Source organism: Crinia signifera, chromosome 6 (assembly GCF_055691185.1).
Source record: "Crinia signifera chromosome 6, ASM5569118v1, whole genome shotgun sequence".
Taxonomy (NCBI): Eukaryota; Metazoa; Chordata; class Amphibia; order Anura; family Myobatrachidae; genus Crinia; species Crinia signifera.
Window position 1 is genome coordinate 189,978,985 of NC_139222.1, and position 14,377 is coordinate 189,993,361.

At 43.5% G+C, this 14,377-nt stretch overlaps 1 protein-coding gene across 1 annotated transcript in view; it reads left to right on the top strand.

Moving 5' to 3' along the window:
- NUDT13 (nudix hydrolase 13) overlaps window positions 1-7,546 on the top strand; it is a 44,782-nt gene extending 37,236 nt beyond the window's left edge. Inside the window, exons 7-9 of the mRNA XM_083148454.1 lie at window positions 822-933; window positions 4,127-4,275; window positions 6,102-7,546. Coding sequence (XP_083004580.1) covers window positions 822-933; window positions 4,127-4,275; window positions 6,102-6,314 — 474 coding nt within the window. The 3' untranslated portion in view covers window positions 6,315-7,546. The remainder of the gene's footprint in view (window positions 1-821; window positions 934-4,126; window positions 4,276-6,101) is intronic.
- The last annotated feature ends 6,831 nt before the right edge of the window (window positions 7,547-14,377 follow it).

Sequence of the window (14,377 nt, forward strand, 5' to 3'; positions counted from 1 at the left end):
CACAACTGTCGGGATGTCCCTACAGTTGTGTCCCTCACCTGTTCTCGGCTCGTGCGCCTGCCGATCGTCGAAAAGCCCCATAAACGCCCATGGATTGTCGAGATACAGCCATGATCTCAACAATTCACGGCAGTTCCCGGCAAAATGGGCCCAACCGCTTTTAAATTCGGGTCTGTTCTGCCGAGATGCCTCTCCAATGCTGTCGGGAAAGACGGCATTGAATAGGCAACCGCCGATATTTCCCCCGTGGAAAATAGCGGCGGGGATTGAATACCCCCCATACTCTAAGACAATGTTGTTGTACACATTTCTTACCACTAGTCCCCCAGGCTATTTTATTGTGCAAGAGTTCTAAAGATGGGTACACACTATACAATTAACGTTAACGATCTCCAAAATAACTATATCGTTAACAAGATCATTCATATAGTTCAAAATGTACTATATGATCAATGATGCACACTCCTGTGGATCGTTAATGATGAGAATATCATCAGTGATTGCATGTTCGGTGGGGTCCCGGTGACTTCACTGAACTATAACATTAATGATCTCCTTCAGTGTTGTTCAACCCGTGGATCGTTCTTTTCTCAGAACCGCCAATATCTTTAAAAATATTCTTTAAAAAGCCTAAAGAAAGGAAGGGGAATAAAGAAAAACAAATTGAAGAGGGTAAAATTGTTAAGTCAAATATCAAAGACCAAATAGCCTTAAACATATCCAGACAAATTGGTGGCTTTTTATATACTATATCTATTAGACTGAGTGTATATTGTAAATAACTTTTCCTTATCCTGACCATCTGTTTTGGAATGCACTAGATGTCCTCAGTGATCATCACACTTGTGTCTAGCAGAGACCGTTGCTTGCTTGCCCACCAGGAGAGCTTCCCTGCTGGGATGTACACAGCACTTGCAGGTTACTGTGAAGTTGGTATGTGGATGTTACATATGGGACTAAATGCTTGGGTGAATTTAAGACCTGGAAAATAATTATGCAATAGATCATAAATTCTAATTTTGTAAAAGCTATTTATTCTGTATATTTGTCTCACTGAGCCTACATAGATTAATTGACCTGGGAGAGAATAAAAGGTTCATTCAGTGGTAAGTGTGGTCAAATTCAATGGAATGGGATCATTTGTCAGACTGCATTTAGGTCTACAGTCATTAGGTCGACCCCACTAGGTCGACTGGCAGGAAGGTCGACCTGACTTAAGGTCGACATGGGCCAAGGTCGACATGACTTAAGGTCGAATTTGCATAAAGGTCGACATGAGGAAGGTCGACTGGTCATAAGGTCGACATGGGTTTTTCACTGTTTTTTTATCCGAATGTCGACACAGTCGACATGGACACAGTTGGCAATGAGAATCGGACCCTCGCATCGCTCGCTTCGCTCGCGATGCTTCGGGCACGGTGCCTCGCTGCGCTCGGCACACTATTTTATTCTCCCACCACGCCCTAGTGGATGGTAGGGCATGAAATACCGCCTGTCGGCACATGTCGGCTCAAAATACAGTGAAAAACCCATGTCGACCTTATGACCAGTCGACCTTCCTCATGTCGACCTTTATGCAAATTCGACCTTAAGTCATGTCGACCTTGGCCCATGTCGACCTTAAGTCAGGTCGACCTTCCTGCCAGTCGACCTAGTGGGGTCGACCTAATGACTGTAGACCTAAGTTCATTCTAATAGATGACCGCATCCCAATTCAATACAGACAAAAACTAAACACTAGGGTCACAAAAGAGCTGGAGAATAATTTTTAAACCCTTATGGGTGTTTTTAAAGCTAATTACTACTGTGTGTAATGCAGTCTGTCAGTATCCCTTTTATCTGTTGGATTTTGATATACAAGTTGTGTTATCAAAATTATAATTTAATGAGAACAGAGACCTCTGGCAACATTGGAGTTAGTAGCCATACATATTGTGGTTCACTCTCAGAGGCAAATTCCTTCTCAAAGGACAAAACCATGTGCACTGCAAGTGGGGTAGATGTAACATGTGCAGAGAGAATTAGATTTGGGTGAGTTATTTTGTTTCTGTGCTGCTTTATTTCTACACTGCAATATAGATCTCACTTTGAAGAAAAATCCCACCCAAAACTAATTCTATCTGCACATGTTATATCTGCCCCACATGGTTTTGTCCATTTGAGAAGGCATTTCCCTCTGAGAGTGAACCAGAATAAGGGCCTGTGTTCCTGGCCAAGAGAGCAGCCAGGATTGCTAGGAGCTTTAAGTAATCTTATCACAACATATTCTGGAATACTCTTATTCATCAGTTACCCCAAGTTATTGATGGACAATGTTCTTGAATTGGTTCTTGCTTGTGACTTTGGGGGAGATTCTCTAAGATAAAAATGCGGTAAAAACCCTGGGTTTTTAATGCATTATGGGATGCACTAAACATCCCCCGCCGGGTTACCGCAGCGGGGGGCATCGCCAGAAAAATCTGGCGATGCCCCATAGAAGCCTATGGGCTTCTAACGCGACCCCCCCCCCCTCACCTGTGTCCGGGCAACACAGAGCTGTGCTGCCCGGACCTGTGACCTCCTCCCTGCACTGATCCTCTTCCGGGTGCAGGGAGGAGGAGAGCCAGCCCCCCCGCAGCAGCCAGCAGCCGGGTAAGGGAGGGATGGGGGAGCTGCCTGACTCACCGCAAAGGACAGCTCTCAACGCAAGAGCTGTCCTTTGCCATAATTATCGCATATGTTACAGCATATGCGATAATTATGAATGCGGTAGCCGGCGATAGGGGGCGGTAAGGGGGCGCGGATGTTAGAGCATCCCCCCTTTGTCTGAAAACACTATACGCTATTACATTAAATATTATACCGCAGAATCCATCCATTATACATATAACAAATACAGTCCTAACCTCCTGCAGTCTCTGTACTGAAATGCAAACTTACCCATAGCAAATGTTTATAAGGGCTCCCTATTTAGCATCTGATGGCCCGCCCACCCGCCGACGTCACGAATGTGGCCGGGGGCCCGCCAACGCCACGAATGTGGGCGTGTACACCCGTCGACAGCTTGAATGTGGGTGGGGGTGGGCCCGCCCGGCAATGCCCACCCACCCACCGAAGTGTCTTGCAGAAGCTGGCAGAGGGACAGACAGGCTAGGTTCTTTTAGCAGGGCGCTGCAAAACAGGCAGGGTGCATTTTGCCCTTTAAAAACCGGGCAGGGCACGGCACCCCGTTAAAACAGCCTAGCGTGAACACTATATATTTATAATTGTTAGCGTTGGGACATTGATTTACTAATTAAGATTAAAGAGAAAGTATTTCAAGGTCAATGTTTGATTCAGAATTTTATAACCGACATCTTCACTACTGTATAACAGCAGCTATAGCATGGCCGTATTACTCCAGCATTAAAGTAGTATTAATATAGATAAATTATTTTTAAATCATTATTTTATTTTATAGCTACAGCATGGAAATCAGGTACAGCATACACACTAGTGTATTAAACATGTGCCTAGTTATTGTATGGAAAGCCTGGTTTTTGTAGACTCTTCTGTAATGTGTACATAGCCTCTGTTGTGCACTTTGCCCATAAATACTGGTTAAAGCAGGGCTGGGCAACACCGGCCCTCCAGATGTTGATGAACTACACATCCCAGGATGCTTTGCAATAGTTTTGCTATGTGGCCATGCTGAAACTGATGCAAGGCATGCTGGGATGTGTAGTTCATCAACATCTGGAGGGCCGGTGTTGCCCAGCCCTGGGTTAAAGCATAGATACAAATTTGCATTTCCAATCTTGTTTACCAGGAGCTAAATCTTTCATGCAGCCTTCGTTATGGTAAAATGTAAGCTAATACAACCTCAGTGCATTGCAATGCTTCACAAGTGAATCAGATACTTTTAGAAAGTGTGTATATACAAGTCCATCCAATTCACATGTTAAAGGAAGCTACCAGCACCATAGAATAGTTAATGTGCTTTATGAAGTAGTGTTAAATGCTTAAATATAAGGTCCATGCATAAAATACCTCAGTGGTATACAAAGATGGCATTTTCCCTGACATTGTACCCTTTTTGCTTCTTTGCTCACATAAAACAAATCTTAAATTGATGGCTACATGTAACTCTCATTTCCTTACCCTGAAGGTGAGCCATTGGAGGAGGCCGTACGGAGGGAGGTAGCAGAAGAGGTTGGGTTGGTAGTGGATACTCTCAGATATTCTGGATCCCAACACTGGCCATTCCCTGTCAGCTCACTAATGGTGGCGTATCACGCTACAGTGAAGGATGAAGAGGTGAGCATTACCTGCATCACACAATTGCTTTGGGGTGTGCGGTTACAGGAAATCTGCCTTCTAGAGTCACTGAGTAGTCCATAGTGTAAGAATGTTATTTTCAGTTATACTGTCTTTATACTGTATGCTGGCACTGTGAGTCCTTTATGTCTATGAAATGTTGCACAATATGTGGAGGTATTTGTGCTCTCTATAGCTGCAATTACTTACCTGCAATTATTTATACGAATGTACATAAAACTGAAGAAACACTTTAAATAGTCTGAAATTTATTTTTACTTCCATCTAAAGAGTTTTTTAAGCTATTTGTGCCTTTTCACCACTATGAAATACCAATCAACCCTTAATATGTGAGGAAGAATGATTTTACACCACACAACAACATGTTGTGTAATCCCAGATCCTCTAGGTAAATGTACAAATTTCTTTTTAAAATTAGATAGTGACTTAAAATTGACTAGTGACTTGGACATGGTCTGTAATGCTGTGTACACACGGGGTCGATAGGAGCTATAATCGCTGGGAATATGGTCGCAGACGACCATATTGCCAGTGATGGAAGTGTGCCCTGGCGAAAAATTGCCGGGTGCGCGCTCCCATTTTCAGCCCCATTGTAATTACCTCTGCAGCTCCCCCAGCAGAGGTTCCATCTCTGGTCACTGATGAAAAGGAGACACTGAGCAAGGAGACCCCCCCCTTTATTGCTCACGTTCTCTAGTGGGAGAGGGGCATTGGGTGCGGTCTTAATTACTGAAGTTCGAAACAGCTTTTACAGACCTACTTATTAAAGTATAGGAGGCTGACTAAGCCTTGGCTGGCTATAGAAATCTGGCTTTAGAAATTTTGTCAGAATTCAAAGTAGGAAGATTCTAAGTAGGAATATACAACCGCACACTGTCAGCCTAGACTTAGCCTGGACTTGCACTGGACAGAAACTGAAGGAAACTACATTCAACATAAGTGCAACTCTTGTCTTTACTGCTAAAACTTTGAATATTACTCTCTCTGCTTGCATATGCACTGTCTGTTTTGAAAATGCATGTACCTATAATGACTTCACCTCTCCTGCTCTTCCATTGATAATAGGTGTCCCCCAACATTTTATTCTTGGCCCTCTTCTTCTCTATCTCTACATGTCCTCTCTGGGTGAGCTTATTTGCTCACTTAACTTCCACTACCACCTCTATGCGGATAATACTAAAATCTACCGACCCTTTCCTGATCTCTCTCCCTCTATCCTCACTCATATCTCCAACTGTCTCTCTGCTGTATACTCTTGGATGACCCAGCGCTTTTTTAGACTTAAAATATTAAAGACTAAGCTGACCTCTTCCCACCCTCCTGCATAAAACCTGACAATCTCTCAACCTAACCTGTTTAAGCTCACTTCTTCACCTTCTGTGTCACCCCAGTCTGTCTAACCCTCCCCTTTTAGAATGTAAGCTCTCACGAGCAGGGCCCTCTCCCCTCATGTGCCTTTCTTAGAATATATAAACCACTGCCACCCTGATAATTGCTTCAGTGTCCTGTCCCCTGGTGCAACTATCCATATTAACCATGTACTTGTCCTAAACTGTCTTGTACTGTAATTTGTTATGCGTTTTTGATTATAACTATGCTATGTAAAGCGCTGCGGAATCTGTGTGCGCTATATAAGAAACTGTTAATAAATAAATAAATGTGTATGGGCTCAGAAGGCCGATCAAGACATTGTGAAATCACCTACCCTAAATAGCTTAGCAAAAAAATACATGTGTATGCCCCTTTACTTTCACTGAAGATTTGTGAATCTTACACAGTGCTAACCATTGTCTTCTCCTATGCAGCTCTTTATCAACAGAGCAGAGATAGAAGATGCCAGGTGGTTCAGTTTGGAAGAGGTGATTGACGCTCTAAAAGTGAAAATGATGCCAGAGAGACTACCAGATGGTACTTTGCCGGTTTGGGTACCTCCAAAACTTGCGATAGCACACCAGCTTATACAGGAATGGGTCCAAGAGCAGAAAGCATCCTTGAAGAGCAGAAAAGGAATAGAATAATCCTGCACTCTCCTGTCTATATTTAGACAATCAACGTGCCAACTGTCACAAATGTAAATGGACCAGTAATCTTGTTAGAACATCCTGCAAACAGACCTGTCCTCATACACTGCAGTACATGTCTTCTCCATGTGCCAAGGCCCGGGCAGTGCAGCCGCGCTGAGCATCTTTCTTGCTCACAAGGTGCACCTTATAGAGCCACTCCTTAGTTGCCCGGGCGGTGTGTTTGGGGTACATTGCATGACTTTATGCTGGCACCACATTTGTACTAATGTAATAAAAACATACTGTAGTACTATGTTGTAGATGTTGGCTACCGTGTAATTCCTACCTGCAGAAAGGTTGCAAAAACAAATTCCAGCGTATATACAGGAATACTTTCTATCTGATTATTTTCATCAGTTATGAATGAGATATTTACTAGAACTGGCCCATAATCCCTGGGCAAAGCAATGGGGCTGCTACCGAGCCAGTCACAACAATAAATAATAAAAAAAAAAACATATCTTATGGTGTGCACACACGAGAGATGTGCCTTGCGATGCGATCCCCGATGTGATCACATCGCACAGCATGCATGCGATGGCATACAATTTTGACTATATAGTGCAGATCTGCACTATATAGTCAAGGAAGCCAAGAGTTTCTGCCGTGCGATACGGGAGCGCGCATCGGGAATTGTAAAAATCGGCATGCGATTCTGAATATGAAGTCAGAATCGCAGGGTGATTATACCCATGTGTACACACCATTACACTTCCTACTATTCTGCCCCATTACTCCATATGCTTCCAGCTGTCAGTGCTTGGTGGGAGCTATTCACCAATTAGCATGGTTCCAACCATTCACTGTCTGGCTGCAGGCTGGGAGGCAAGCCAATAATTGTGTATTTTGATTGGTGGACAGCTCCAGCCATCCACCAACTAGCATGCTTACAGATAGCCACTATCTTGCAGCTGACTGGGAGGCAGGTAGATCATGCTGCCTGGTCACTCTACTTTTGTGTAATTCACAGAGTTCCCAGGCAGTATTTTTTACCTGCCTCCCAAGAAGCTCTGGAGGCACATTCCCCCAACCCAGCCTGCCCCTCTTCACAGTCCTCAAAGATGGCACTGGCATAGGCCACTTTGCATTGTCCAAGTTGCAGTATATATTTTTTTAATTCGTTATTTATATTTCAGAGTTACTTTGCACATGTTTTAAATCAGAAATAAAATCACAATTCCTTGGTGCTTTTTACTTGTTATCTCTGAATAATTGTGTGTGTTTCCCCCCTGACTGAGGACTCACATACAGACCTAGATGTGCATCCTTAATGCTGCTTTCACACCGCAAAACCTCTAGCCCGAGGATCCGGGCAGCGGGGTCCGTTCCGCAAATGGGCAGTGTGCGGCTGGGTACATGCGGTGGATGGGAACTAATAGTGCTAGTTCCCATCCGCCGCAGGGACCCCGCCGCTGAGTTCCCATCTGCTGCACACTGCCCATTCGTCGGAGGGACCCCGCTGCCTCCCCAGCAATGCATGGACCCCGCAGCCCGGACAGCACTCAAAGAGGTACCGCGTGCCAGAATCTAGTCTCCTACCTACAGGAATTTATCTGGCAAAAGACTGTGGGCGCTGAAAATGCTTTTGAGTGTATTATTTATGCTCTTTTTCTTCTGCCAAAGGCTCTTGATTAATTGTTATTATTGTAATTTGTTCATTTGATTATTTCTTCTTAATTATTAAGTCAAATCCAGTTAACACATGTCGTCATTACTGTCTCAGATGTATGATATGGCTGGTGTGAATGTGATCCTAAAACACCCCCACTATCCACGCCAGCCCAAAGCGTGGCGAGCAGACGCGTTACGCTTCCTCTTGACCTTTTCATACCCCCACTATCCACGTCGGCGTGAAGTTGATCTTATAAAGTGTAGCGAGCGGATGCGGATTACTTTACATGTATTCTGTGTCCGCTCGCCACACTTCAGCCTAGGTGGCTCGCTACACTTTATAAAATCAACTCCACGCAGACAAAGTCTTGGGTATCTCTGTCCCTGAGGACCCCCTGGCGGCTTTGCTGCACCAGTTTCCATTTCCAGTGCCCAGTTGTGATAGATATATACTAGGCCACATTTTAATAGCAACCAAAGCAGCTATTGGTCGACTATGGAAATCCCCATCTGTGCCTGCGATACAAAATATCACTAACGCTGTACATAAACGCTATGTTTTTGAAACTGCAGGATGTAAATACTCCTCTTCCCCTTCTTCTAGGGGAAGAGCGGCCTGCCCTAGGTCTTAGTGACCACGTGGATTTGTCCAACCTACACTCGCCATAGATAATTTAGATAATTTAAAATAGGTCAACCCTCTTTGGGGATAGGGGGATTGAAACTCAGATCTATCCTATGCTTTATATTTCCCCATGTTTTGTACACTTTCCTCATGTGTCTGTCTTGTCCTGTTCTCATTTTTTTGCCATGTTTTTCTATTATTATTGCTTAGTTACTAGGACATGGTTAAGTAATAGAGCAGGATTGATCTCCCAGCCTCACGGTCCTTGAGGCAGATGCTATTGCAGAACCACATCCTGGAGAATGGAAATGTTCTAGTTCTTGCCTTATAACTATTGTTCATCAGCCTGCTCTTTATTGTCAAGCTGTTTTATGTACCACTGTATGTCCTATTTTTCTTCATTAATAAAAACCAATGTTTAAAAAAATAAAATAAAAAATCAACTCCACGCCGACGTGGATAGTGGGGGTATGAAAAGTTCAGGAGGACGCATAACGCGTCCCCTCGCCAGGCTTCGGGGTCCCATTGCATCACGTAGACATGTACACTAGGAGTGTTCTGCTAAATCGAATCGCACCCAAAATCGCATGGGATTTTGCGTGTGATGCGATGGGCGGTCAGGGTGCAGTGAATAAATTAACTAGTGAGATCGCAACTGTCAAGACGACCACCATTTTTACAATTGCGTTCAAATAAAAGGCTTGTCTACAATCCACGGCCAAAGATTCCATAGATATACTCCCCCAGACTAGCACATATTCTGTGGCTAGTCCTGTTATTTGCCATGCCACTAAGGCATTATGGCTGATCGTGAAAACAGATCATGATCTGCCTACATTTAAATAATTGAAACCATTATCATTCTTCAAGCGGGGCCAGAATTTGAATGACAGACTGATGAAAACTGACATCACAGTATTACAGATATATCCTCATACACTATTGCCAGAATCCCACCCTTTTCTGCCCTGCCCGATTTAGCTTGTGCTTTTCTTCAGCTGAATAAGTTTCTTAAACACAATGCAAAACAACTTCAGGAGATTGCAATGATTAATTTAATATGCGACACTGGAATATTTGTGTGCAATTAAGTCTGAATTTGTATATGTATGCATCGTACCCGCAACTTCTCCATCTTCTCACAAGCACTGGCCATCTGCACAATCATGGAGTAGTAGTGGTGGTAATTAATGTATACCCCTCTCCTGTGCTTAGGTTGTTCCTCCGTACTATATGTCCAGTTTACTAAATCTGACTGTTCACCCTTTGGTTAATGTAGCCTTGTGAACTTTAGTAGATCATCAGTGATGCAAAAAAAAAAAAAAAAAACATTCGGCTGATGCACTGAATCTGAGTTCTAAGCATCGTTGGCAATTTACTGTAATAGAACGTGTCAGGAGCTGAACAATGATCTGTCAGAGGGTATTTATTGTTGGCAGGAATCCAGCCAACTCATCCACATCTATCTAACCCTACAGCGTCTGGTTCTGTATTGTAGGCATGTTAGGTTTAAGAAATATTATGACACACCATAAAAATAGACATTAGTTTTATTTGTGCTATTCGTGGCACTTCGTTTAGTTTACAGTGAGTATAGCCACATATTGTGGTAATAGGCAAAAGCAGGAATTCTAAATGGGAGTTTTCAAATACTTGAAAATGTAATACATATAACACTTCAGACATATACAGGAAAGTGATCAGTGTAAGAAATTAGATGCCATTTGAGCTGTATATTTTATTATTCTGGATGTGAATATCCTAGCACAACAGTAGTGGAACTTGTGGGTCCAGGTGCAAAAATATAATTTTGTCCCCCCTCTTTCAACCCAACCAAGTACAGAATATGCAAAATTACAGTGGGTGACAGAGAGCGGTAGAATGTGACAGAGAAAAATAGTGGGTGACAGGGGCAGCAGTGGGCTCCTTAGGCCTCAGGGACCCCAGTGAATTGCACCTGCTGCGTCAGCTCTGCAGAGCATTGCAGTGCTGGAGGAGAGCAGGAGAATCTAGAATGAGGATATATATGCATAAACGTTTCCAAAAGTTTTGCAAATGACACTGGTATTGGTTATCACTAAGCTTGCTGCTTCAGTGTTTTTAGACGTAATTGTCAGATGTTCCTTTGGTATACTGGAATAGACTTACAAGCATTTCATAAGTGTCAAATCTGTTATTGACAATTACATTAAGTTTATGCAGAGTCAGTATTTTCAGTGTTTTTTTTCTTTTTTTTAAGCCCTATCCAGACATGCTATCCATCAACTTCTGGGCCACAAACTTGACTGATGGTCTCCCATTCTTGCCTAATCAATGCTTGGAGTTTGTCAAAATTTGGGGTTTTGTTTGTTCACCCACCTCTTTAGGATTGACCAAAAGTTCTTAATGGAACAGCCCCCAGCAGTTAGTGCAAACTCATTGAGTGCCAACGTTGCTGTGAGGCCCTCAAAATATATATATTTTTTTTTTGGGTGCAATATTTAACTAAATTTCAATTAATGGACAGTTGCTGTGAGTGACGCTGGCATTTTTAGCGGATATTTTAATGATTTTTCACAGCAACGTTGGCACTCCAGGGATAAGGTCTAGGGAGTTTCCTGGCCCTCCATCCAAAATGTCATGGTTTTGTTCCCTGAGTTATCACTATTGCTTTATCGTGCTGGAAAAGGCATGGTTGTCACCAAACTGTTTTTGGATGTTTGGATGTTTGTCTTGGAGGAGGTTTTGATACCAAATGACTGCTGCTTACGAGCTTTGCTGAAACAGGCCTTTAGAGCAACTTGCAGTCCCAGAAAGGCATAGCATATGTTTTGGGGAGTAAAAAAAAAAAAAAGACATTTCCTGGTAAGTACTAGCCAGGATAAGTTTAAAATGGGACTTTAAAGTGTAAGATTTCAGTAGTCGTGTGAGGCAGTAACTGAAACGTCTATTTGTGGACACCTGGAAGCTCCACTTCTGGGCCTACTTCTGTTCTAATCTCATCAAAGATGTAAGACGATGAGAGTATGTAGAATAATTCAGTGATGGAAACAGGATTGTAACACTAAAGCAACATCAATATAGGAATTTGTGCTCCTAAGTCAGTCAATTGCAAAGTGGGCGTAACAAGCTTGGCTGACGAACGAACCACAAGTGGTGCCAATAATGGCCCTTATTCTGAATCGTGCGGTACGGCCCGCGTGCGGCCGTACCGCCGATGTTTTCAGTCTGCACATGCGCAGAGGTCAATCTGCGCATGTGCAGCCCAATTCGCCGCAGACGTAGTTCGTCCGCCGCAAAGGGGGCGTATAGGGGCGTGAGGGGCTTCATACCCTCATTTCCCTATGCATACGCCCCGCGTTTCATGGGCGTTCCCATGCAAACGCGGGGCGTATGCATGCTAATGAGGGTATGACGCCAGTGATGGGGGCGGGAAGCTGACGTCGCCGGATGTCAGCTCTCAGCCCCCATACAAGCTATCACACGGACGATTGTCCGTGTGGTCTCAGCTTGCGGGACCTGGTGGGGCGTGCGGCCCTGCCTTCGATGGTCGCCGACCATCGAATGCAGGGGGCAGCTCCCACCATGGTGGAGGCGTACGCCCCACCATTTTCTTGCGGATCGCCAGCCGTCCGTGTACGGACGGCCGTGGCGATCCGTATCGTGGGCGGGGATTGGTTTGTGCGGCCGGAGCACCGTGTGCGGCTCCGGCCGCACAGATCTGAATAAGGGCGAATGTAATAAATTATGCGGAGCTTATTTGCGCACTGTTAGGATTCCCAGGGAAACCAAGTTTTAAAAAGTCTGGTCTATAATATAGGCTGAAGTCTAAAAAAAAACATCAAAATTTCGGCATAAAAAATATCATGAAAATAGCGTGACCAGGAATAGGTTAAAAATCCCATAATAAATTGACTTAATCTAACCAGTAATACACATGAATGAGATTCATAAGCACACATTCTTCTTCTTTATATTTATTTACAGTTTCTTGTATATCTCTGGAATGTGCATTTTCATTCATTTCCTGCATGCCCTAAATCAGCGCATATTTTCCATACTCTGATGTAACACCAGTATGTACTACACTAAAGAAAGTGACACCCTCTAGTGCAGGGGTTCTCAAACTCTGGCCTCAGACCCCACACAGTTCACGTTATCCATGTCACCCGGGAAGGTGCATTTATTACTCATTGACACTTTTTAAAAGATCCACAGGTGGAGCAAATTATTTCACTTGTGATTCTGTGAGGAGACCTGGAAAACATGCACTGTGTGGCTTCCAGCTCTTTTGCCACAGGTCCCCAGGACCCCACATGGTTCATGTTTTCTAAGTTTGTGTGTGATCCACAGTGCTCCTGCTGGTTAACCTGGAAACAGTGACCTGCGTGTGGGGTCCTGACGACAGACTATGAGAACCGCTGGTAAAAATGCATCAAACTGACCTTTCATAAAAAAAATTAAATAAAAATAAATGTTTAGTTTGGTTCTGTGCCCAAGAATTGCTATAGAATGTATACAAAATGAAGACTGTATGGTGTGATGTCACTAAGGCATTCCCCTAGCTTTAGCAGGCTAGGTAAAAGGTCTTAATACCTTTGCACTTGTCCATTATACATAAATAGCAGGCTTGGCTGGTTTCAGAATCCCAGCTGCGGTAAGTACAGTAGTGGCATTCCTTAGGCATTATTAAATCTTTAGATAGAAAATATAGTAATGCGAAAATGCAAAAGCTAAAGTTCCTTCTTTTAATGGATTCAGTATTGATTCCCGGCGGTCGGGATCCCGGCGTTCAGAATCCCGACGCCGGAATCCCGACAGCCGAAATGCCGACAAGGGGGGGACGTGGATGGCCCCCCCCTTACGGGCTCGCTGCGCTCGCCACGCAGCATGCCCGGTGCCTCGCTACGCTCGGCACACTAATTTATTCTCCCTCCAGGGGTGTCGTGGACACCGACGGAGGGAGAATGTGTTGGCATTTCGGCGTCGGGATTCTGAACGCCGGGATCCCGACCGCCGGGATGGTAACTGCATCCCCTTTTAATAATCTTGGAACCAACCAAGTGTGTAACCTGTCTTACAATAACTTTTTATGCAGTGAAAGCCTATGGACATATTTACATTCTTGATGTGTCTTGACTTTTCTTCATTGAGGTATGCTTTTTGGTGAAAAAGCTCAGTATATTATCTACATTTAAATAATGCAAATAGAAAAAGTGGACTCAATGGTGGTGCATAAAGCTATTAAAATCAACCATATAAAGAATGGTTTAAAAAGAAAAAAAAAATGTATTATACAATCATTAGTTCATATACACACACAATTCTTCCATACAAAACCATTTAGAAAGCTACTTTGTGTAAAAATAACCACCACCAATGTCACTAATAAGGATAGTAAATTCACTATAAATTCTAAATACTTATGGTGCCTGATATACTGTAGAAGAGTTCTATCTCAACTGTAATAGTCACTGTGGCACAGAAAACTTAGTCACAAAGATAAATAGCAAAAAAATCCTTTTTAGTTCTTACCCAAGATTTAACACACACAATAACGCATAGAATACCTAGTAGCCAGGAATTGATTATCCAGACATGTGACACTTGTGGCCAAATGTAATAGCCTTCAAGTTCGGCGGCTGTGCGGGATATTGACCAAACTGATTTTTAAAGGGGCATTTATTTACAAGGCAAACCATGCTGGCTGAATTCAGTGTTCAGCCTGTATCTCGCATGGCTGCCAAACTTGAAGGCTATTACATTTGGCCACTTACCTGAGCTGTTAGCCAAGTACTGTCGA